Source organism: Vespa mandarinia, chromosome 4 (assembly GCF_050613455.1).
Source record: "Vespa mandarinia isolate Hongniang chromosome 4, ASM5061345v1, whole genome shotgun sequence".
NCBI lineage: Eukaryota > Metazoa > Arthropoda > Insecta > Hymenoptera > Vespidae > Vespa > Vespa mandarinia.
In genome coordinates, this window is record NC_140813.1 from 783924 (window position 1) to 810015 (window position 26092).

General features: G+C 32.1%; 2 protein-coding genes across 10 annotated transcripts; both read right to left on the reverse strand.

The window, feature by feature from the left end:
- Positions 1 to 1025: 1025 nt before the first annotated feature.
- Positions 1026 to 14750, reverse strand: LOC118447130 (muscle LIM protein Mlp84B). 4 transcript variants are annotated; one of them, XM_035878663.2, is made up of 9 exons: positions 14556 to 14750; positions 12303 to 12427; positions 11420 to 11582; positions 8000 to 8126; positions 5767 to 5863; positions 4479 to 4566; positions 3360 to 3656; positions 2937 to 3257; positions 1026 to 2844 (listed from the first exon to the last, which is right to left on the reverse strand). In XM_035878663.2, the coding sequence occupies exons 2-9, from the start codon at positions 12415 to 12417 to the stop codon at positions 2568 to 2570; spliced, it is 1485 nt and encodes a 494-aa protein (XP_035734556.1). In that variant the 5' UTR covers positions 12418 to 12427; positions 14556 to 14750; the 3' UTR covers positions 1026 to 2567. The 4 variants fall into 4 exon arrangements, with proteins under 4 accessions (XP_035734556.1, XP_035734555.1, XP_035734558.1 ...); XM_035878662.2 differs by having other exon boundaries at positions 14540 to 14747; XM_035878665.2 differs by lacking the exon at positions 4479 to 4566 and adding an exon at positions 4667 to 4751 and having other exon boundaries at positions 14540 to 14743.
- Positions 14751 to 15562: 812 nt separating this feature from the next.
- LOC118447133 (vacuole membrane protein 1) lies at positions 15563 to 25156 on the reverse strand. Of its 6 annotated transcripts, none has more exons than XM_035878676.2 (8): positions 24463 to 25152; positions 23807 to 23871; positions 23283 to 23503; positions 21191 to 21532; positions 20588 to 21097; positions 20226 to 20495; positions 17459 to 20144; positions 15564 to 17218 (listed from the first exon to the last, which is right to left on the reverse strand). In XM_035878676.2, the coding sequence occupies exons 4-7, from the start codon at positions 21515 to 21517 to the stop codon at positions 20013 to 20015; spliced, it is 1239 nt and encodes a 412-aa protein (XP_035734569.1). In that variant the 5' UTR covers positions 21518 to 21532; positions 23283 to 23503; positions 23807 to 23871; positions 24463 to 25152; the 3' UTR covers positions 15564 to 17218; positions 17459 to 20012. The 6 variants fall into 6 exon arrangements, with proteins under 6 accessions (XP_035734565.1, XP_035734569.1, XP_035734571.1 ...); XM_035878678.2 differs by having other exon boundaries at positions 23807 to 23906; XM_035878674.2 differs by lacking the exon at positions 23283 to 23503 and having other exon boundaries at positions 23807 to 23906; positions 24463 to 25156.
- Between the last annotated feature and the right edge of the window lie 936 nt (positions 25157 to 26092).

Here is a 26092-nt window from a genome sequence, read left to right on the forward strand (position 1 = left end):
TATTGACAAATTTTCAAGTAATATCAATATTTCTTCTAAATCCTTGGCCTCTTTTCAAATAATTCGACTATTATTATTTTTATCAAAATATTCTGTATTATACGTAACAAAGGAAAAAGAAGAAGAAAAAAAAAAGAAAATTCACACAAGGGAAAACGCACATTTAATCAATGTCGATTCGACCTACTCTATCATTTATCTAAGTCCATTTTTCTTTAGTTGAAATTTACAAGAGAAAAAACTAAAAGATTACTTGCATAGCCTACATATGTCAGTGTAGATATTTTTATTGGATTTAATAATTCATTAACTTCATACAAATTTTTCTAACGTATAAATAAAAAAATCCATCGGAATTGATTGGTCTTAAAAGTTAATAAAAATCTAAATTTTTGAAATTGATATAATCTCTTGAATTAGAGTAACAAACTTTCTCTAAAACTCGCTTAAATATGATAATTATAATTATTGAATGTTGTGGAATATTTATTATTTTTTTAACTCAATTTCTTTCTACCCCATGAGACATGCAACAGCTGCCATCTGTGTTCAGAAAGATTCGTGAGTGTAGGGGGTTGAAAATACGCCATCTGTAAGCACGGAAGGATTCTGTTGAAAATGCAGGCTAACATAAGCCGACATAGATCCTGCAGACGATAAAAAGTAGGAAACTGTGAATGTAGCGAACGATAATATCACAATATTGTCCGTTGATTTTACTTTTTAATAATTCAAAACTATTTTAATTTATATCGGGATATAAAAAATTCCGTCCGGATAACTCGTATATCAATTTTATCAGAGATTTTCGTATGAATTAAAAATAAAGGAAAATGGAAAATATGCGCTTATTGGTAGAAAAAAAAAACAGAAATTAAAAAAAAAAAAAAAAAAGAAAAAGAAAAAAGAAAACAAATAAATAATAAAATTCTTCAAAAGTCGGATCACTGTTAATACGTTAGTAAATAATATTAATATAATTTAGCTATTTTCTTAATCGCTAGTTAATAAATATTAAACTAAAAATTATCCTCATGAATCACTTTACTTTCGAATATATATATTCACTGAAAATTACAATAATATAAGATTTTGTCTTATAATCGATTTACATCATTCTTTTTCCTGATTACACGATTGAGATATGACGTGTATGTATGTATAATAAATTTCGTTCGATCAGATCGTATCGCGTCGTAATACATATATATACATGTATATACGTTTCAGTGTTCATTTTATATGGCGGCTTGTAACAGACACACCTGATGATACTTCCATTAATTTGCTTTTCCTACGTATTATATAATATAACTATGGATTAAAACATTTTGCCTATAAATGGTCCTTTCTCACCCTCTCTCGTTCTCTCGCTCTCTCACTCTTTCTCTCTTTCTCTCTTTCTCTCTTTTTCTCTTTCTCTCTTTCTTAAATCACGTATATTTATCACCTATTAAATTATTTAACTCTCAAGCGAATAACCTTAATTAACACGAAAGTCCTTTTTATCGGAAATGGAGAGTCGAACATTTAACGTAGAGAATTAACGTTTAAAGAGCACTCCCCATGTTATTATCGTTTCTTTTATATATATATATATTTTTTCTTTTTTTTTTTAATACATATATATTTAAAAAAGAAATATATAAAGAATTATTCGTAAAGCGAAGACTTTCTGTGATAGGCAGTGATACAAGGTTCTATGATCACATATAACCGCACAATAGCGCACATGATACAAAAAGGAGGAATGTGCGTTTAGTGTGTGTTAAATGTAAATAATAGCCATCCTCGCATCCCTCTCTTTTAAATTCTCGCATTTCATTTCTGAATGATAACATCGATGGAACATTGTGTAGCTTTTACGCACCGCGGACAATTATCAATGATAAAAAGAAGGAAATTGTACTTTGTTTCACGCAGAAAGTTCGTTTATTCGATTATCATCGACGTATATATTATTTCATTGTAGCATTACGTTCGTTCGCTCGTTTTCGTAATTCCAGCTTGAAAGTGACAGCAAAATTGATGATATTAAGAGATAAAGCTAAACGATATTTATGAGTATTATTATTATTATTTTATAATATCGCGTTAGAAGTATTATTAGTTCCATATAATAATAGTTTTCTAGCTATGATCGAAAATATAATGACGGGCGATGGTGGATGTATTAATTTTTTTCTTTTTTTTTTCCATTTCATTTTTAAAGACCAGAGTGCTCGTCGTTCGTTCTATTCAATTAAAAATATTTCTTACTTATTTCTTATTTTTTCTTTAACATAGATAGCGTATAGACAGATGTATGTATATAGGATGTATTTATATGGATATATAACACTACGGAAGATCAAATTTCGAGAGAGAAGATAAAACCGTTATTTTCTTTTTTTTTGCCCCCATTAAAAATTGATGAAATAAATTTACCGTATAATTAGAAGATGTTCGTGTCAATGATGTCTTATGTACGTGTAGAACGTGTAAATTTGTATAAGTGTGTGCGTGCGTGCGTGCGTGTATGTGTATGTGTGTGCACGCGCATCGAATGTTGTTAAAGACGGTAAAATTTAAGCCATCGTTAGTGTACCCGCGCCCATGCCAAAACCGACACCCTTAGGTCCAAAATTCCTGTTGTAGCAACCCCTGCAATAAATATCACCATCCGGTGCATCGTTGAGATTCGTCGAGTCCAAGGAACGATGGCAAGCTGCACAGCTAAAGCAACGCTTGTGCCAGACACGATTCTTCGAAATCATTTGCTCAGCAGCGTAGACTGGATAACCGCAACGAGAACAACCGTGTCCGTCATTACGTTTCTGCCCAAGCTGAGGCTTCGAATCAATGCTGCGTTAGAAACAATCGAAGAGATTTCTTTTAAATATTGTCCGAGGTAAAATTAATTGTTATTATTATATTTGATATTTAAGTCAACTTACTAGGATGGTGCATGATCACCATTCGTCGAAACGAGAGTAGGAGTATGTCCAAAGCCAAATCCTTTAGGTCCAAAAAGTTTGCTGTAACAGGAACGGCAATGAATTTCTTTGTCCGGGCCATCGCAAGCTAACATCGAGTCAAGAGGACGATGACATTCGGCACAATTGAAACATTTCTTATGCCACATGGTACCCTTAGCTAGCTGTTGTTCAGCTGCGAATACCATGCCACCGCAACGAGGACAGCCCTGTCCGGCTGGTGCTTTGATGGAAGTCGTGTCCGGATTGTAAAAAGGTCGACTCGCTGAAATTTCATCCTCCCTAGAGAAAAAAAAAAAAAAGAAAAGAAAAGAAATAAAACGACGATCTCTTTTACTCTTTCTATTCCTTTGAAATTTTCCATAAAAATTGAATTTCACTCACGTTAGACCGTCGGTCTGCAAGAAACCAGAACCACAGGCAAATCCATAACCGTGAGGTCCCCATTTCTTCCCGTAACAAGTTTTGCAATAGACGTCCTTGTCAGGACCATCGCAAGCAATGATCGAGTCAAGCGTTTTGGTACAGTCACGACACTTGTAACATTTTCTATGCCATTCGCGTCCCTTTGCAAGCACCTGTTCCGCGGCAAAGACTACACCTCCGCAACGTGGACATCCCTTGCCAGGTGGAGCCTTGATGATGGCTGTGTCGATAACCGTAGTACGAGGAGCGGCATCACTAAATGTTCATCAAATATAGAAAAATCATATTATTATACGATCGATTGTTTATTAATATCATTGAAATATAGTAATAGTATTTATGTAAAAGCAAATGTTACATAAGCATTATGTAAGCGAAGGGAGATTGTACATATTTAGGGTTGCATGCTTTTTTACAAAAAGAAGAAAAAAAAAAAGGAAAAGGAAAAAAAGAAAAAGGAAAAAAAAAGAAAAAGTAAAAATAAAAGAAAAGAGAATACCGACTAGAATCGTTTACAGTATAATAAAATATGATAGAAAACACATAACAGACAGATCTCATTCAAAAGAAAGCTTCAGCTAACAAATGCCACCTGTAAGCTCGCGGCAAAAGCTTGCACGTGCGTAATTAATCTCTGGATTTAGAGAAAATAAATAAATATATATATATATATATATATATATATATATTTATATGCACACACACGCGCACACACATATATATATATATATATATATAACTTTTTACGACCGCTACAAAGTTGTAACGCTAAATTTAACATTTCTATCTTCGCTAACAGAATATATGAAATCGTGACATCAAATGTTAATAAACATTTATGCTTCGGATGCAGATGATGTCTTATAAATCATCTATAAAAATGAAACTTTCTATAAAAAAGAAAAAAAAATGAAAATAAAAAAATAAAAAAGAAATAGAAACAAAAATAAAAGAATAAAAATGAAATGATTGATAACAATATGGAGACTCTATAGGAGCAATTAATTTGTCAGGATAAATATAACCGGGTACAATGACGTTGAAAAATAAAAAATAATAAAGCTAAGGGGTGCATACCCCTCATCCTCAATATCGCACTGCAGGCCGATCCACATAACCCCAGCATGACCAATACCTCGCGGACCGAATTTCTTCGGATAGCAAGCTGTTAAGCAGACAAGCGCACCATATATAGTGATAGTGTAGAAGCTGAGGCGGGATATCTCTCGCGCTTTCCCGTCTTAGTTTCGGCTCTGAAAACCCACCCATTGGTGTAGCAGTCGCTCTGCAGGGCGCCACCACCCTGACCGTAGCCATAACCCTTCGGCCCGAACCTCTTTCCGTAGCATACTGCAGAGAACACGAGTTAAAGGTATCTCGTAGATCGTCTTGGCCGACAGTACAGGCCAAAGAGAAGTTGTAACGTGCTGATCGAAATAATGATCGAAAAAGAAAGAAAAGAAAAAAAAAAAAAAAAAAAAAAGAAGAAAGAAACAAACCCGAGTAAATATTTGATGAAAAAAAAATTTTTTTTTTATTATAGATCCTGCACATTACATCTTCCTGCCTACGGACATTTCTTTTTTTTTTTTTTCTTTTTTTGATCACCTTACCTTTGCAATAGATATCCTTGTCAGGACCTTCGCAGCAGTTGACAGAGTCTAACCTCTTGGAACAGTTGGCACATTTAAAGCATTCCTTGTGCCATTGCTGTGTCGGATGCAAAGGGTCTTGTGTTAGTCACCTCGGAGGAATAACGTGCTTTGACAATTCTACTTATTGTCATTGATTATTGATCTCAATCGAGCGTACTCTGTATGCTTCTCGAATTGAACACATAATATCTTATCAATGGGATTGTATCACAGTATTTTAGAAAACCAAAGGATGACCCATTTGTAGTGGCCAGTCCTCTTATGTCTGTTTAAGAAGGTCTTTACGAGTGAATTGAATTGGTAAAGAAAAAAAAAAAAAAAAAAAAGAAATCATTTTATTTGACATAGAAGAAGAAGTTTATCAAAATACACAAGAAAATTAGATAACAAAAAGGTGGAAAAACCAAGATCGCGGATAACGAGTTGTAGGTAAATCCTGGAAGAGAGAGAAAGAGAGAGAGACAGAGAGAGAGAGAGAGAGAGAGAGAGAGAGAGAGAGAGAGAGAAAGACTTTGGTGCTAGTAGTAGGAATCCACAATATCTATGACGGTTAAAAAACTGTTCTTTTTTCTGCAATTCTTCCAGTAAAAAAAAAAAAAAAAAAAAGAGAAAGAAAAAGAAAAAAAGAAAAAAGTGATACGGATATGTCAGTAACGTGTTTCACAAGACAGCGATATTAAGGAAACATAGATTTGTTGATCAAAAGATACCTCGACAATATATATCGCGATCCGGACCATCGCAATGAAGCGTCGAGTCCAGAGACCGTTGACAGACTTTGCACTTGAAGCATTGCCTGTGGTAACCCTAATCACAAGAAGCAGGAATGACCACGCTGGGCCCCGAGTAGAGTTCTCAGATTGTCCGTTGTTATCGAATCAATCGATCGGGATCATTCAGGGGTTGGTGCGACGGATCGATCGTTTTAACGATCTCGATATATCTATCGATATGAGAAAAGAATTTTCCTACGATTTGATATATTTTATTCGTTCTAGTTAGGGTGTATCTCTGGTCCCAGTGCTATTTTTTAACATCGAGCGGCTAAGATCGGTCGACCGGTTGGTGTTTTGCCAGACATGATGCTGAGGAAGCTTTTTGGAATAGCACCAACGGCAATAAGCTGACACCGATTCCCTCTATCCCCTCCTCTCAAATGCCGTCCATTATTTTTTCTCTATTGTTAGAAAATTACACGTTTCGTCATACACACCAAGATTACGGAAACACGTCACGATCCATGAGCTTTGGCAACATCTCCGACTCGTGCTTGTTCATAGTGCTCACGCGTTTAACACCACTATCGTAACGTCTAATCTCATCACCCAGTACGATGCTTTGCGCAATCGAACTCTTTCGAGGAATGACTCGATTCCTATCGATAGATGTCACCCAAGCTACGTACTTACGTATGTACGTTTTTCTTCATTAAAATTTTTCTTTCTTTCTTTGCTTCTTTCTTTTTTTGTTTTTACTTTTCTCCTTCTTTCAAAAGTTCACGAAACGATCGAATTAGAATTGTAGGAATAGATGTAAAATTATGTTAAGCCGGTTAATACACTCGCGTAATCAATTAATTTCATTCGAGTCCCCGAAACACGTATAGAATGCGTCCAAATATTTGGAGAATATTTTTCGTCACAATTCCAAGACAATCAGATTTATCTTATCTCTCTACCTGATTGTTTGATCATCCAGGCACCCTCATTTATTCTACCTAATCATTTATTTTACGATTGCACGGTATAGTAACGCAAGCAATCTAACGAATTTTCGGCTAAAAATACGAAGCAAATCCGGCACAGAGAAGAAAACGAAGTCGTCCGAGCTAAGTGCCGACGCTGGAGATCTAAATTTAGTAGCTCGAGATAATATGCTTTCGGTACCACCTGTGCTGATCCTGAAAGACGAGAACTTAATCACCGTAACGTTTTATTCTAAATCGAACGAAATTAAAAAATTAAGATTACTTAAAAATATATCAGAACGGATAAGATATCAAATTTTATTCTAATTCAATCCAAATGTATATATAAATGCTATTTGATTTTTTTAAATGTGATGATAATTATGAAAAGATACTAATCAAAGATATATAATTTACGTTCTCACGTATTAAGTTGTCCTAATTATATGTACATGTATTCGATTAACGTGAGGGTGTTATAAAAATTATCGAAAATAAATAAATGAATAAAAATTTCGTTTCATTTAAAAACTTATCGAATATCCTTTGATATCGGTGAAAGGAGAATATTGTAGAAACGACGCTACGAATTCACGTTTCAACGGTCAATAGGCAACCCGGCGGATACTCGTGGGTGTTCGTGTAAGAGCGATCGTCACGCCTGTTATTCTAGTCTCGAATTTGCTTGGCACGCTGCTAAGATTAGATACCTTTGACTAATTATCTTACTTCTCGGTTACCCCCTTTCTTTAGCGTGCTCATAAGTATAACGACTTATAACACGAGAATAGGAAACTCTATGAAAATTATTTTACAAGGGATTCCATAAATATCTTTTTGGCATTCCTTATTTAACTTATGGCAGATGTAGCCTAGGATACAGTATACAGATGATACACCATGTAACATTATACTCTAGCCAGATTTGGTCGATCGTGTTCAACTTCTAACGATGTCGATGAACCACGCTCAAATAGATCGTCGTTAATGATTTTTTTTCTAAATTTAACGTTGTTAGAAAATTATTGGCCTATTCTCGTCGCTTTAAGTTTTTTTGATTTTTTTTTTATTTATTTTTTTTTTTTTTTCTTTATCACTATAATAAAGCAGCTTGTTAAAAGAACCTTTGTTTTTTTTGATTTGATCGTAACGAACGATCCATCGCACCATCGAGATTGATCCAAAAGAGCCGATAGAAAGAAAGAGAGAAAAAAGAAAAAAGACAAGGAGACACGAATGGTCTCCTCTAAACTTACCCTTCCCCGTGCTAACATTTGTTCAGCAGCATAAACGTATCCTCCGCAACGAGGACATCCCTCACCCTCGGGTGCTTTTGCAATGGCACGTGGTTCCAATACAGCGTTCGATCCTCTCGCAAGTTCCCTAAACAATGATAGGAATTAGAAAATCTCGTATCTTTTCTTCGCTTCGATTGAGAATAATGCGATGCTATGCGATGATCGGTGCTCGATCGAAAACAAGAACAAAAAAACAAAATGACCGAGCTCCGATCTTTCTTTTTTTTTTCTTTTTTTTTTCTTTTTCTTCTTTTTTTTTTATTATTATTATTATTATTATCTTTCATTTTATTTTAAGCCACTCTCTCATCAAACTGAAGCAGCAGCGCAACAAACTGTGCCGAAGAAAAAACAAAAAAAAAAAAAGGAGAAAAGTGTAAGCTAGAAAAAAAATCGTGAAACTGGTAGAATAAAATTTATTCGTTCTCGATTATCGTTGTATATTACGACGAATTCATTCGTTTTTCTTTTCTTTCTTTCTTTATTTATTGCAATTGTTCATTTCTTATACCAAAGATCAATAATAATTTTGCGTGTAAAAATTTTAAAAATCAATCTACCAGTTTCGCAGACTTTCGCTCTCTCCGGCAGCCGCAGTAGAATCTAAGGACATAAGAATTCGACAATGAATTTCGTAAAGAGAAATAATTAAGAGGCTGATGTTAGATTGAGCGTGTTAGTAAATTGTTAATGTATTTTTACCCCCACAACCACGCAATAGACATCCGCCGAGCCCCGAGAGAAGAGCCGAGAAGCGGAGATGAATATAATAAATGAGATATAGTTTCGAAACTCGACAAAAAAATAAAAACGGAAGAATAAGAAAATGCGACTAATAAGGGAATAAGGGAAGATATATGCCAGACTTTGGCGAAAATTAGGAGAGAGAGAGTCTGAGCGTGCCCGAGGACGTACATACATATATATATATACACATATACACATACATATATATATATATATATATATATACATATATATATTTCTGTTTTTTTTTGCGAGCTTTACTTTGTGTACATAATGTGTATATATGCGAGTACGAATCATATATACACGTCTACTAGCAGCGATGCATCGAGAGTTAAGATTTGTTAGCAAGGTTACGGGGTTATATGTCAAAAGAGAAAGAGAGAGATAGAGATAGATAGAGAAAGAGAAAGATAAAAAGTAGGATAGATAGATAGATAGGTAGAAAGAAAGAAAGACAAAGAGAGAGAGAGAGAGAGAGAGAGAGAGAGAGAGAAAGAGAGAGATAGATAGAGAGAGATAGGTTGAAAGGCCGTGCAAGGTGTCTTATTGGAACATATAGAAAAAAAAATAAGCTTGCTTTTTCATCACGCGGGGATAGAAGAGAGCTATAAAAAAGAAAGAGAAAGATAGCTAGAAAGAAAGAGAGAGAGACAGTTAGAGAAAGAGAAAGAGAGATGAGAGAGAGAGAGAGAGAGAGAGAGAGACGGAATCTGACTCAGGTGCTCACCATTTTGGTACTCAGTATATTTTCTTTATCGCTTTCGCTTTTGTCATATTGCGACAACATTTTTTTGTTCAATGGGCCTCTGGTTGGCTCGAACTCAGCGGGGCTGGCGGGGTAAGGTGTGTTCGTGTATTTTACATTTTTTTTTTTTCTTTTCATTATTTCATTTTTTTTTTCTTATTGGTTGTTGCTGTTGTTGTTGTTTTTTTTTATATATATATACATATACATATATATATATATATATAAATGGACCTATGGGAATTCACAGTCAGTAGGGGGGATTCACAGAAATTTCTTTTTCCTTTTGTTTAACCATAGACAAAGGGAAATAGTCACAATCACGTTACGCGTTATCATCAGAACGTTCGATATTGCACAATACGGACGAAGGGCTAAGGTGGCTTGATTTGGTAAATGGAAAGATTTCGTAAGACAGGTTTTTTAGGTAGGTATGCGTGTGAGAAGAGAGAGTTATTCGGTGAATGAAAAACACTTTATCTTTTTTTGTTTTTTTGGTTTTTCTTTCCCTTTTTTCCACTTTTAATGGCACTTATTACAGATGGTACAAATGATCCTACAATCTAATGTTCTTTTTTCTTTTTTTTTTCTATTTTTTTGTTTTTTTTTCGGTTTTGTTCCTTTCTTGTATGTGTGTTCGCACAAAAAAAGTGTGAAACGCTCGATTTTGGGCAGCCACGTAGTCACAGGCCCATGTACGAAAAACATTAACGAAGATACACAAAAGAGAGAGAAAGATATATATGGGGAGGGGGGGTGATCGTACAGATTCGGGAAGATATTTGGGAGGCAAAAAAAGATTCGATGACAGTAAGATAGATAAATAGAAAAAGAGAGAGAGGGAGAAACAAAGATAGAGAGTGAAAGAAAACAAAGAGAACAGGGAAAAAAATCAAATGAGGAAAGGGATAAAATAAAAAAGTAAAAAATGTGTAAGAGAAAAAAAAAAGAAAGAAAAGAAGTAATAACCGAATTGAACAAATGTCAATAATAATCGTCAGATTCGTTCGAGGAAAGATTTCAAATTGAACAATTAAAGTAATAAAAAAAAAAAAAAAAAAAAAAATAATAAGAAAAAAAAGAATGATATACACAAGTCGACACTTATATAAACATTTTCAAATAGGAAATTTTTAAACGAGGTTTATGCGTAGAATCAACGCTAAGGGTCCTCTTCAAGAATAATGAGTCTGAAGAAGATAGAAGAAGAGGGAAACAAAAAGAAAAAGGAAAGAAAGAAGAAAGAAAATCTAAGGTTAATACGATTCTCTTCTGAAGAAAGATGTTTTTCTAGTTTACGTAAAACGATAGAACAAGGATCGTCGATAGACGATGGTGTCTCTGGTGCCATTTTGATCCTTGAATGACAACGCGAAAAACATTAATTTTATATTACATGAAAAAAGAACGAATGGTTGACGACATGTCGATCGCTTCCTTTGGTTGATTCAATAATCGGAACAACAATTTTTATATCTTTCCAACATCATTGAAGATTTTACGTATTGCAACCAAGAGGAGGGTCGCATGCTGTTCAGATCTAAGTGATCGATTTGAATCGGTCTTGAATCGATCACGATACTTCAATAGATTCGTTATTTTTCTGTTCTCGCGATGTGTTATTTACAGAATAGAGAAAGACAGAAAGAAAAAAATGAGAGAAAAAGAGAGAGAGAGAGAGAGAAAGGGGATGAGAAAGAGATAGAAAGAATAACGAAGAGTAGTGAGAGTGAGACAAAGAGACATTCGACGTCGATGTCAACTCATCGAGAATATTTAGGATGATATTTATAGAAGGGTGATTCTGGAGAGATTTTTTTGAAGGGGGCTGAGGGGGTGAGGTTGTGCAGTTGGGGGTTGCGGACGACCGTTGATGCACTCACTCGCTACTCTTCAGATGTTCGCCTTGGTCCATGGAAAGACAACCGGCGCCACCACCGAAACCATAGCCCTTAGGGCCGAACTTGCGGGCATGGCAGACTTTGCAGAAAAGCTCACCCTCGTGCTCGGAGCAGTTCGTCGAGTCGAGAAGCTTTCCGCAAAGACCTGAAACATAACGTCAATGCGTCGTTCTTCCAACCGAAAATTTGTTTTGTTTTGTTTTCTTTTCTTTTTTCTTTTTTTTTTTTTTTTTCTCTAGATCCATCAAAATTCACCACGACGATTGAATCGTCGAGATTAGTGTCGTTTTTTAATTAATCTGTTAAAAAGTAATTAACCAGCAAAAGTATCCATTTATATAGATCATTATTCTGATACATGAAACGTCTTTCAATTTAATGATATATCAATTAATTAATGATACCGATATCATAGATGTCGTAATAGAAAAATTTTACCCTATATAATCGTCTTTCAATTCGAAGGAAAATTTTCAAAACCGGCGCTTCTAATCTTTCAGAATGATTCATATACGTAGATCGAGACCTACATATATAAGTTGAATTGGCAGCAGCATTGAGTGGACCAAAAGTGTTGCAATCGAACGACTCATGTTTTAAATATAATCATGATCCTGTTTCTTTCCCGAGTTTACTCTCACTATTGTAGACTATTGGCGCTTTCATTTTGTAAAATTCTTTTCTTTACTTTTCAATTCGTGAGTTCATTCAATGATCACCGACGTTGATCTTATCACCTATATTGATCTTATTTATTCTTTTTTTCTTATCACTTTACTGTTACCGAACGTGGATAGCTATACGTAAGATAATAAAGTTAACAACAGGATATTTAAAGAGAAAATGAAATCGCACATTTACTCACCGCACTTAAAGCACATTTTGTGCCACTTCAATCCTCCGGCAACTCGTTCCTCAGCGGCGTAAACAGATTTGCCGCATTTGGGGCATTTTGGATGCTCGACTGGTTTGAAAGGCATCTTGTATATACTAGAAAAAAGAAAGAAGAAAAAAAAATGAAAAAAAAGAGATAAAAAAGAAGAAGAAGAAATAACAAACAAAACGAAAAAAAAAAAAAAAAAAAAATAAATAAATAAATAAATAAATGAAATGGCAGATGTAAAGGTTGCAACTCGATGGATAAAAAGAAAATCACGAGAAACGAGATCGTTCGTACGACGATATTAATATGATAACATTTATAAATAAAACAAACTAAAATTTCATTGAAAGAAATAACATAGCCATCATCGTTAGTTACGAGATTTGCTAAGTCGAGTTATCTAATCGTGCGATGCGTAAACAATCTACTTCCGCCGTTCCTCCGCAACCGTGGTTATTTCCGTGATCAGCCTAAGACACTCGCTCAACGTCCAGATCCTCCCACCCTCTCTAAGAAATACCACCTACTAACGTTTACATGCTTTCAACTCGTTCTCCTTCTTTCTTTTCACTTGGGATAAGTATAGAACGTCTAAAAGAGGACACGATGAGACATAGAAAAGAAATAAATTAAAAAAAGAGTTAAAGAAAATGTTTACCTAATTCGAATTAATTTAGGAACATTGCACTTGAGATAGAAAATTTATTCCCTCGAATTGGCTTAATTCCTTTCAAATAAATATCGACAATAATAACTGTATTTAACACTGCGAATATTTGTATGAATGACTCATCATTGCAAAACAGTCTAAATCCAAGAAATACAAGAAAATTCTCTTAGTAGTGGCAGCAGCTGTTTTGGTAGTATCAGTATGGCAGGCGGAGAGTAGTCATAGAGGAGGCGGTGGATATTCTATATCCGTGCGGACGGAGGCAACACGACTTGCGAGGCCATTTTAGGGAAGACTCGTTAGGTACTCCACGAGAGAGAGAGAGAGAGAGAGAGAGAGAGAGAGAGAGAGAGAGAGAGAGAGAAAGTTACTACCGCCATTACAAAATTTTCATTCTTTTTAATCAATGTATATATATTTTTGTTCTATATTTGTTTACGATGCACTTACTCTATTAGCTTTCCAAATAAATTTCAAGTAATAAATTCAAATGAGAGAGAATAATCTTATCCTTACTATAACGTTTTATGTTTATATGATATATGAACATAAAGAAAAAAGAATAGTAATTCCGATTATTAGCCCGTGATTATTTACAGATCAATATATCCAAAAATAAATAATGCACATCCACCATTTTATTCTTCTTTAATAATCTATTATCATCTTACGTATATATATATATATATATATATCTATCCACGATTAATTACAATTATAAAATACAATAAAGAATTATTATTCTTCTCGAGAGGATAAATATCATTTAACAAAGTTATTAACTTGTCTAAATGTCTCACGTGTATTTTCTTTATTTTATCTTAACACTTGGATCATACAAAACGAATGAATTTAATGATCATTTCAATGTTTTCATTTGGATCGAACCCAATAAACGTGACTCATTCATATCAATAATACTTTGTATCTAAAGAGAAAAACGTGAGAAATGATTAAACGATGAAATTCTGATCAAAGAGAGAATCGAATGAAAAAAGGTATCACCGTTATTACATATCTATGTTGTTGCTAGATTGTTTTTCGATAGTTACGAGTAGTACGAGTCAAGCATTTACGCTTGTCGAAAGAAACATCAAGTCGGTGGTTAAGTTCGATGATTAATTACAATGGCAAAATTTCAACGACACAATTCTTTTCAATATCACAATCGATGAGAGACAAAAATAAAAGAAATGATAAAAATATTGAAAATAAAAATCCCTCGTTATCACGCGTAGAAAAGAAAAATGTAAGAAAAAAAAAAAAAAAAAATATTCTCTTTATCGTTAACAGCGAGTAGTAACGATACGTGCAAGTAGTTTACATTTTGTTTCCTTTTTCCTCGTTCCTACATACCACTGATGCAACCAAACTGAAAATCGCGTGAGTATAAAAAAAGAACAGAAAAAAAAATAAAGGAAAAGAAAGAAAAAAGAAAAAAAAAAGAGAGAGAGAGAGAAGCAAGAAATCTCGTTCCGTTTTCGTTCTTTTCTTTTCTTTTCTTTTTTATTCGTAATTTCTCGTTCGTTGCACTTGAATGAGTACTCACCACTAACGGTACGTACGAGTATTTCGAAGAAAGACACAGAAAAACGTGGATGTATGTGTATGTATAAGAGCAACGAAGATTACGGTAGATAAGAAATGAGATGGATGGTTAAGTTAAAAAGCACCGAGCACTCTACACCGCACTAATACTGGATTCGAATGGCCGTCCCCGTCTCGGAACCGTCCTAGTCATACCGTCCGGAGTTTGCACACGGCACGTGTGCATCGGAACTTCAGTGATGTCGACGACGTCGGCGTCGACTTCGATGGCTGTCCGCGGTGGTGGTGGCGAAGAACCAACGGGGTTCTAGCATGGAAGACTCATCAACGAACAACGGACGAACACACCGATCTTTCAAAATTACGTCTTTTCAAAACGACATAACTATATCGAAGCTGAACGATTTATCTATTGGACAGATCGAGAGAGAAAGAAAAAAAAAAGAAACGGAGATTAAAATAAATCAAAGCGAAATGTTAACGTTATAAAATCATATTTATGCATTTTGATTAATTAACTTTTCTATACAAATATTTGGACACAATGGAATCGAGATTAAAATGATACTTGGCAATTTTTTTTAATGATATACGTTCTATTTTTTCTTTCTTTCTTTTTTTTTTTTCTTTTTTCTTTTTTTAAGAGAAAGAAAAGTGGAAATATTTTGACTTTTCGTTTGAAATATCAACGAAGGATAATCATTAAACAGCAATGGAATTCAGATAATTGTTATTATTCAACACGTGAATGTAATTTTCAATTGAGACTGGATACTTAACAGGAGTCTGATTAACAGGAATAGAGAAACACGAAATACATACGTCATGTTATTAGAGTTTCTTATCACTCGAACGAATTAATACAACGTGGAATTAATCTGTTGGCATGTACGAAGATCCGTCTCAAAGTAAAGATAAATTTATGCTCTTTTCGATACATATATATATATATATATATATATATATATATATATATATATACATGTAGAGTTACAAAAGTACTCCGACTTTGTTGACACTGACTGAACTCTTGATATGCTTTAGAGTAAATACATCACTACAACTATGTATGTTTTAACTACGCTTTCAGTTGGCAAAGAGTTATCCTCAAAGCTATTGACCGTTACCTTCACCAACTAAAATATATTCTCACACAAAATAAGCATATGAACGTTAAAATATACTAATTGTCATACGTATTTCTATATTTTTTAAAAGTTCTATAGAGCTTGAAAAAAAAAAATTGTCATTTATCTACTACATATATCTATTGAAAATCTTAAAAATAGTTATATCACATTAAGCTCCGTCCTACGTAATTTCTATATTTCTAACGACGACGCATCGATCGGCTTAACGCGATATCCCTTACGCATGCATACACTTTAATAGATAAACTATCTGGCAATCATCGTATCAAGGATTATAGATGTAACGGATTACTGTAACATAAGTTCGTCTTTCTTAACGCAGAATTGGCAATGCTCGGAGAAATATTAAATTCGGTACATCGAGTAAGAGGGATATTTCAGCATTTACCTTGAAAAATATTCGTCATCGCTCAGCTACGGATGCACGGAAAATCTGGGCTTCTTGCCTAATTCTTGCTTGTATTTTTGTTATCGAATTACATGTCACGATCGAGTGACATTCCATAAAATTTATCGGATCGATAGTCGGACTATGTTTCTCATTAACGTAGAAGACTATCAAGGCACGGCGCGTTATTTGTGGTACGTTGCTTGAACTTGTACCCAGCAACTAAGTAAGTTACTTTTGTACCACAAACGACGATTTAAAAATATATATGTGCCTAGGTGGAGTATACCTTAAGCTAACTTTGGATCCGAGTTATGAAAGATATTTTTGAATCGTATTATTTGAATTATATCAATTCATACATGTGCATCGTTCGTATCTAACACATCTTCGAATTTCTAAATTCTGACTCTTCTAGAGAGTAACTCGTTTAGAATGCATTTCAGTTTGACCTAAGTGATTTATCGACGTATTTACGTTCTCTTACTTTACGCACCTCATTTTCTTAGATTCATATTATGTCTCTCATTAACCAATATCCACCAACTGACCCCTAAAATCTCGTTATAGTTGACCTATTTTAAGAAGAGATCGACCCGAGTAAAGAGATAGTATAGTCGAAACGTTCTTATATTTACAGACACAACAGGAATTCCAATGAGATTACGTGTCGTACGTGAAACATCGCGCCGATTAAATAATCTCTAAACAAGGTTGTTACAAAAGAGAATGTGAAATATTGATCTCGTACTATAAATCGTAAAATCTCTTCGACGCTGGCAAACGATTTTAAATGCTGATTTCGTTTGATCTTTCGTATATCCTACATGCGATCCCGGAAAAGCAGATCCTTATCGATGATTAAAGTATCAAACAGTGGGAGGATCTATGCTGGACAACGGTGCCAATTTTTGTTCTCTTTCTCTTTTTTTTTTTTTTTGTTTTTTTCCTTTTTTCTTTTTTAACGAACATCTTCTCAAGGACAAACTCCGTAAGATTCACCTCTATAAATACACGCATCTTAACCACGTGAAGAAACAAATCGCATATAAACATTGAAGAAATACTAATTCCGCAGTACGCGTGACTCGAAGTTAAGGTAAAGGTCGCTTCGCCGATGGAGGTTGTTGGAATGATCTTCCTGAAAAAACGTAATAAAACATATTTGAATCCGAGTTATGTATTATTTTGTAAGAACTTATTTGTCTCTTTTTTCGTGGAAAAATACGTCGGCAAGTTTGGTGGATAAACGAAGCGTTTTATTCAAAAATAAATTCATCAACGTCTTTCTTGGATATCTATGTACGTCCAAGAGGGAAGACATATTACTTGAATAATATGCATATGCGAGAGTTATACAAACGTATCCTTTTACACTTACGTTACCGTGCACCTGATTCCTGTCCGTCGGATCTTCTCCTCGGACTGAGTCATCGTACGTGTAAGTGTCTCGAGGGCGTCTGCTAAGTCACATGCTAAATTTGGTTAGCTTAGCATTGGGATTGTATTACGCGCGTGGGTTTATCCTAATATTTCGGGAGGCACAGAGTAGCAACTAGGTCATCCTCTTTCTATACTTATATCTGCTTCCCTGAGACGCTTAGTCTTTCCTCGTACATAGTACTCTAAGTCAGCCTTATATCCTAGCTCCTTCATAACAGCAAAAGAAAAGTGACAGAAATGCGTCGAAGAGAAGGGGTAACGTCCTGCTTGGAATGTCAGATCTTTATTATAGCTATCGCAGGCACGTGTATTACATAAAGCTTATTATCCGTGAAGGGCGATATCACTTTCCCTGAAACAACAACAATAACAATAACAACAACCATACACGATCGTACACCAAAGTTATCACTCTCATTCTTATATTCGATACATATGTATTAAGTTTGGCTTTATAGTTGCATAAGATGAGAACATGCATACTCAAAAATTGTGTTACATTAAACATTTTCTCTCTCTCTCTCTCTCTCTCTCTCTCTCTCTCTTTAATTTTCATCCGCTTTTTTTCGCTCGCATTATTTTCTACATAGTATATATCCGCAATTTTATTTTGTCAGATTAAAAATCATCATTTAGCTTCCTTCATAGAGAATAAATAAAACTTTATTCATCGATACCTCGTTTGTGTATATAAAGCATTTCAGCATGCAAAGGAAGTTGTTGAAGTTGCACACAAAAAGCAGATTATAATTAGAATTCTATAAGGTCAAACATAAAACAAAAAAAGAACTATTCTTTCGACATATATTTTTAATAGCACTGCAATATCTTAACAATAATTGACTGAAAACTTGTTTATTTGTTTTCAGTAGGTAAATAACTCAATATTATAGATACATTTATAAAGGGGAAAAGATTTTAGAAGCCAATTATTACATCCAGAGTGACAAATATTTATGATTCAGTTAAAAAATAAAATCTTGCAACATTTATGAAATATTAATAATTAATGTTTCTTAGGATCTCAACAAACCGAACATATCACAGATATGTAATTCCTGTGCAACAGGTAATATCCAGGCATTATATAAGAAAATTATAATTACAATGGATAACGCATAAAATCATTATATATATATATATATATATATACATATATATATATATATATATATGTCACAAAAATTGTATAATGCAGTGATAATATATTTTTAGTGAGAAATGATATATTATCCATATATTACATAATATAATTTAAGACATTGTATATTATGCTATATTCATTAATAAATGATCATGAATGCCTGGATCGGTTATATGAATTTATCTAGACAAGTATCAAAATACTAAAATACATACGATCAAGGCCATAAAGGAAAATACTTTTTAATTTTGAAAATCATTAAGCCTGCTTCTGGTATTACTAGACATTATCTTTGACCAAATTTTTTTTTGTTATATTTGATATGGAAATTTTATAGAAAATTACTATTCAAATGACATAATCTACAAAACTCGTTGATCTAATATCTATTTTTCTGCAATTTCATTTTTGCAAAATTTCGTTGCATTCAACCAATCAAAATATTTATACAAAATTTATTTTAACTTAATTATTATCATCTAATTACTAATAAGAAATATTTAAACTTTACAATTTAAATGTTTCAAATTGTAATAATAAATTTATATATTATTTATTATCTTATGTTCTGACATAAAAAAAAAATGTTAAATAAAATAAAGAAAATCAATGTACAGCAAAAACAAATAAATAGAGCGTTATCATTACTTCATTAACTTTTTGTACAATAAATTGAATACTACTAATGACTTCTCAATGAATAGATCACTCTTATAATATATTTCATTGACAAATGTAATAAGAAGCACTATCATTATACATGCTACATGTTTTTCCTTTTATTCCTTGAACAAATATGTTTTATTTATTAAAAAGTATTTTTCCTTGTTACCTATCAAGTAAGACAATACCTTAATGACCTTTATCATTGCCTATTTTAATACGATGTGTAAATTTGAGATACATGTACATAAAAGTACTATGTATTATTTATACCTTACAGCTTATTTGGGACATGAAATATTTTCATTTTTTATGGTTTAACATTAGAGTCTAAATCCGAGTGGTTCAAAAAGCCAGTCTATATCTAAAATTGCTTTTTGCTTTGTTTGTTACTGTCTTTTGTTTTTTTCTTTTTTACATTTTGAACTTTCTCATCGGTGAAATAATTCTTATTGTAAGATGTTACATATAAAAAAAAAAAAAAAAAAAAAAAAAAACCATTGAGATTCAGACTCTATCCCGTATTATCATAAGATTAAATAAAAGTAACTGCGCAGCCCTTATGTATATGTAGTAAACAAAGCATCAACAGCTTACTGTTATTTCTTATATCATGTCTTATATAGCATCTTACATATGGAACTTTTTTCACCATTACAATGTTCCAATCTATTCATCTTCAATTTCAGTCTGTAGAAGATTTTACGCGTCTACGGTGGTGATTTCGAGCTAATGCATGAATAATTGTCACTAGAAAATAGCACACCATCAATATTACAAATTTATCAAAAAGCCAAGAAATCGTTGTTGTTCCATCCTAAAAAAATATAACATTGACATATGTTAATGAACTTAATATAATAAAAAATAATTTAAAGGCTTCACTTGATAAACTAACCATTGATTTTTTACTATGTAATTTCTGTTTTTGTTCAATAAGGTACTTTTTAAGTGGTTCTTGAAAATGCGAACCGACAAAGGGCACAATAGCCAATAGGCTAATAAATTTATCTAAAAGCTCTTCATTAAAAGCTATTATCACTGCTAGCTGTTGTATGTGCATTTTAATAACTGCTTTTCCTATAAGCGTTGCACCAAAAAATGTCCAAAATGGAATAAGATAATGTCCACAAGTCAAGCCAGCAAGATCAAATAATGGATTAGGTATCTGTTTAAATTAAAACAAAATAATATTTTAATTTAGATCACATATAAATGTTTCAAATAAGATATAAAAGAAAAAAAAATGTATAATCATACCGATGCACAAGCCAAAATACCCCAGAAACCAGCTTTTTGAACAAAATGTTTCATAGTTAATTTCAAACGCATTATTAATGGCACATCTTCACCATTCTCTAATGCCTCTAAGGCTTCTAATTCCTTCAAATCATCTTGGGCAGCTTCATCGTTTTTATTACTTTGTCGACTTGTTCTTGCGGCTCTAGCCATAAAATATGGTGGCAATTCACCAAGTGCAGTACCAGCACCCCAGAACATAGCCTCTACCCGTACTTTTCTCATAATATTTAATATACCCGCTGTCCATAATGGATCAATCATCGTTGGACATACTATTTGATCTGGGTATGGTGGTTCGGGAAAATTTAAAGACCCACACTCATATGCTGCCATAGTAACGGCTGCTATATGAGGTCCCAAATAAAGCACAAAAGTGTGTAAGCCAGTACCAAGGCCTACACTAGACAATACACCCAAACCTACCCAGTACAACCACCATATAACTTTTGCTTCCCATGCTTTAAATGTCTGCAAAATTAATAAAACGCATTTTTTGTATTAAACAATTTGACAATGAGAAATGTATGAATATATTTAAAAAAAAAAAAAAAAAGAACTTACTTCTTGCTGTGGTCCTGAAATTCTACTTAATAACAAAAATAATGCTACGAGCGAAATTGTACTCAATACAGTTCGCTTATAACGTAATGTTTTCTTTCCTAATGAGAGTATATCGAGTAACAGTTCTCGAAAGAAATAGTTTAATGTTGTGATTGGATGTTGCCATAATGTTAAATGATCCGCATCTGCACACACTTCATTATGCTGTACACAATTTGTTTCTTGATGCGTTACTGTGGATGATATTTTTTCACTCGTAGTCCATTGTGCTCCATTAGTGGACGCAGAATTCTTAGCACGTTGAACAGCTGTCGTACTTTCAACCATCTTTTCTAGTTGAATCTGAAAAGAGAATAAATAGAAAGAAGAAAAAAAAAATCCAAAAATAAACGGCATAACAACAATACAAATTTTACGATTTCACAAGTCTTGAATTTTTTGTATTTGTTGAATAAAACAAAATGCATATATATTTATCAAGCGTCGATATCAAACACATTAAAACTTGTTCCGTTTAACTATCAAAAACTCTTATAATACTTTTGAAATATCAATTGTTGTCTTAAAAAAAAAAAAAAAAAAAAAAAAAAAAAATAAAGGCCACATACGATCCAAAAAATACAATGTACAAATGAATATTTCTTTACTAATTTCAATACCGTTTGTCGAGAAGCTATTATTTTAATTATTTTAACAATAAATCCAAGATCAAATAATTAGTTCTAAATAGTCTAAATATAAAATAATTTTACTTCTTTGCATTCATCGGTATTTATGTCGATAACAACGTAATCTTTAAAAAGACTATCCTCAAAAGAACTAGTCATGCTACTCTTTTAGTTTTAATAAAAATAAAAATCGGATGGACGTGTTTAGTAAGATAATGTCATTGAACCAAATACTTAAATAATAATATTGTTAACTTCAATAATAACACACAAATGAAGCTTAAATCAAAGGTCACGTGTATGTTGGTGCAATGATTTACATAATTGCGTGAACAAATCGCTTATTAAAGTTTTGTTTAAATAACTCGTGTTTCTTTTTTCATTGTGCTCATAAAGTTATTATTTTCTTTTGTTCATAGATCAGTGTACCTCATAATGTCTCATGTTTTTTTTTTTTTTTTTTTTTTTTTTATAATCGTTATCAAACAATCGAAAATTCGTCAAAGAAATATACGCGTATATTTATATATTTATTATATTGCGGAACGGACTATAACTTCCGTTTATAGTGCAAATATAATTTTAGTTGAGTCACGAACGATATACTTCTAACAAAAAAAAAAAAAAAAAACGTAACGCTTTAGATTGATCAATTTGCTCGATTAAACTAATATCAAATATTATTTCATTTTAATCGCTTAAATCTTTCGTAAAGTATCAAAGAGGAAAGAGGATCTGAAAGAAGCATAAAGCATTTCGACATTAAAAAAAAAGAAATAAATATTATTTACTTTACAATAGAATTGCATCTATGCTATATTGTTGAATTATTTGACCTCGGCGAGTTAATCTAGAACGAGTAACTTTACTTTATCGAGTATTTATTATACGACGTGTTAAAGATAGTTAGCGATAAAAAAAAAAAGAAAATAAAAAAAAAAGAAAAGAAAAGAAGAAAGAAAAAAATATATAAATAAATAAAAAATAAAAAAGATTGCAAGCACTCTAGCGTTGTTCATAAAATATAAAAATAACTTGAAAGAAAATAATGAACACTCGAATGGAGAACAGATGAACGTACTTTTTATTAGAGCTTCTATTAACAAAGACTTTATAATTACGTGAAGAGGAAGAAAAAAAATAAGGGGAGTAAAAAAGAAAAGAAAGAAAAAAAAATAAACTGTAGAGATCTCAGGATTCATCGATTAAAGACTTAAAAATGACGATAAGTTTAAAATAAATACTCTATCACAAGAGAATTTGACACATCTACCACAAGATTGTCATCGATAAAGTGACCATTCTGGTTTTTCTACGACGAATTTAATACGTAGAAACTATCGTTCCTCTTTAACGATCGAACAAAAGCAAAATAAAAAGAAAACGATAAAACAATCTTATAAAGCCTCTAAGCATTGACTTACATGTTTGCTAAAGGGAATATACTTCGATTTTATTTAAAGAGCCTTTCAAACTTTTATATCCAGCATGAAGGAAGATGTCAAAAAGAAAATAAGAAAGAAGAAATAGAATTGTTCATTCTATTACATAATAAATCGTCGTTTCTGTTTGACTGTCGTATCGAGACTGGACGATGATTTAAAAACAATTCTCTTTTCGTCTAACGTCACCTTAATCTTGTTGCCTGTGAAAGAGGAAATGAGAGAGAGAGAGAGAGAGAGAGAGAGAAAAAAAAAAAGGAAAAAATATTCCAAAACGAATTATTAAGCGTTAACACGACTTTATGGAGCAATGGAAAGATTCATAATTTCCAAATATTCAAAAAGCTCTAAACGAGATAAAGGAAAATAGAAAAAAAAATCCCTTTTCTTCTTGGATAGATTGAATTAATTATATTAAGCATTCAATGATTGTTGTTCAATCTCTCAAATTGGCAATCTAATTAAAGGGTATTAAAAAAACTCTTTTATTTTAGCCGTGTACTTACACAAATGTATACGTTCAAAATTAGAGCTCCTTTTTGGAAATACCCTTTGCATTGCCAATTTTTGCCTGTAAGGCAAACAATTTTAATATAATTCCATTATCTACGAACAAATTAACATCATTTTATATTCATATTTAATTTTTCTTTACTTCTCTTTAATTTAATGTAGTTATTCAGAAGGGAAAATAAAAAAAAAAAAATAAAAAAAAAAATAAAAAAAGATAATATCGTCGTTATTGCTAGTTATTATCAAATAATATCAGTTCTATTCAAAGTTTAATAGGTTAAATACATAGTAAGAGATAATTTAGTAGTCTACTATATAAAAGTAATCAATTATTTACTTCTTTGTGTGTTGTAGATAGAAACTTGAATGTATAGATTAAGTGACAAATTCAAGTAAAAAAAAATTAAAAGCATTGTATATTTTTTGTTATTTATAAAACGTAATAATTTTTTTTTTATATTATCGTGCAGAAAAAATATGATTTCATAGAAATGTATATTAGACATTTTTTTTTCTTTTTTTTTTTCTTTTTTTTTTGTAAGAACTTGTATGAAAAACATAAGGCAAAGTATTTTTGATTATTCATCTTGTAAAGTTCAATATGTTTTGTTTAATTCTTTTGATAATCGAATAAATATAATCAAGTTACCTTTGAATCTCAGTGTACTGCCACTAATATTTGTTGAAGGTTAATGAAAACTCAACATAACATGGAATTATTTAAAATCATCCTTTGTGAAATTACACATTTACTCCCAATATGAACAATTTATCAGTCACGTTACATTATTTTAAGATCCCATTTTACTTATCCCAAAATATCATAAGTTGTATAATAAAATTATCTAAAAGCGTCGTTCCAATGACGAACTGTCTTTAACAGCGTTATTTAAGGTTCTGTTAAAAATTTAATTTTAACTTATATTAATGTATGGATACACAGTACTACTCGTTACCGTTTGACGACTATGGTCTATGCATGCTTCTATGCTACATTTCTTGTCGGATTTTTATCAAATTTTACTGGATAGGATACACCAATTATATTTACAGTAACAATGTGTATAAGATATGTAATTGGTTGAGAGGCGTTAACATTGCATTTACGACCGATAGCGAATAAACTCGTGGCATATGATCAAAAATACTTAGACCAATGAGAAGCGTTTACAAAATAGCTACATTGTCATGTGACAAAGATCTACGTCTTCTGATTGGCCAAAGATAACTGCAACGTGATGCGAAGAAAAACAATGAAAATATATTTTTAATTCAAATTGATAGTGACAATATTCTTTTTAGCTTTATATATCTGATACATTTTTTATTATTTTAATATATTTACCAATTAAAGTAATAGTATGTTACTATTACTTTTAACAAAATCATTGTTAATTTGCGAATATATCAATTAGCCATTTTGTGCATATGTTTCAAATGATATTGAGCGGGAAAAACAAAAAATTTCGATAAATTATAGCAACTCGTTCAAAAATTTAATTTATACATATCAGCAGATAAATAATGAACGTTGCAAGAAATATTGTTTCTATGAATGATGATTTGCGCCAGGTGAGCTTATTTCTTTATACTATAATACACAATTTTGTATAAAAACAGTTTTATTCATTCTAAACTTATGTTAAACATTTATAGCAAAATCTTCAACGGAAAAGATCTTTTATGAAATTTAGTTACATATCTGCAACACAATATAAAAATTAATTTCAATATTGAAATATTCCACTTTATGTTATTAATAATCTGTTAACAAGATTTTGCTATTGGATAAATTTATATTGACATTTTGTTAAATAGAACATGGAATGAAATGAATGTAATATAAAAATTAAAAATTGCTATTAATGCTATATATATATATATATATATATGTATATATATATATTTCATATGTATATACTGCACCGAGAGGAAGCAAAAATTTGTTTATAAATTAGTGCTCATTGTCAAATGAATATTTGATAGAAATATATTATTTCCATAGTAATTCATAAGCATTATGAATAAAATCTAGTCTATTTGTTCAGCATTAAAACTTGAACTTGCCACGTAAGTGAACGATAAGACTTAATAAGTATCATTTTATACACATGAGATTAATAACTTATACTTAAGTGATATTTTATATACTATATATTGTAAACTTAAGCGTATATAGTCTGTTAGATGTGGCAGTTTGATCTAACGTGAATATAAAGTAGCTTGCATATAAAAAATTTTTCAGAACATAAAAGATGTTTAGAGTAAATCGACATAAT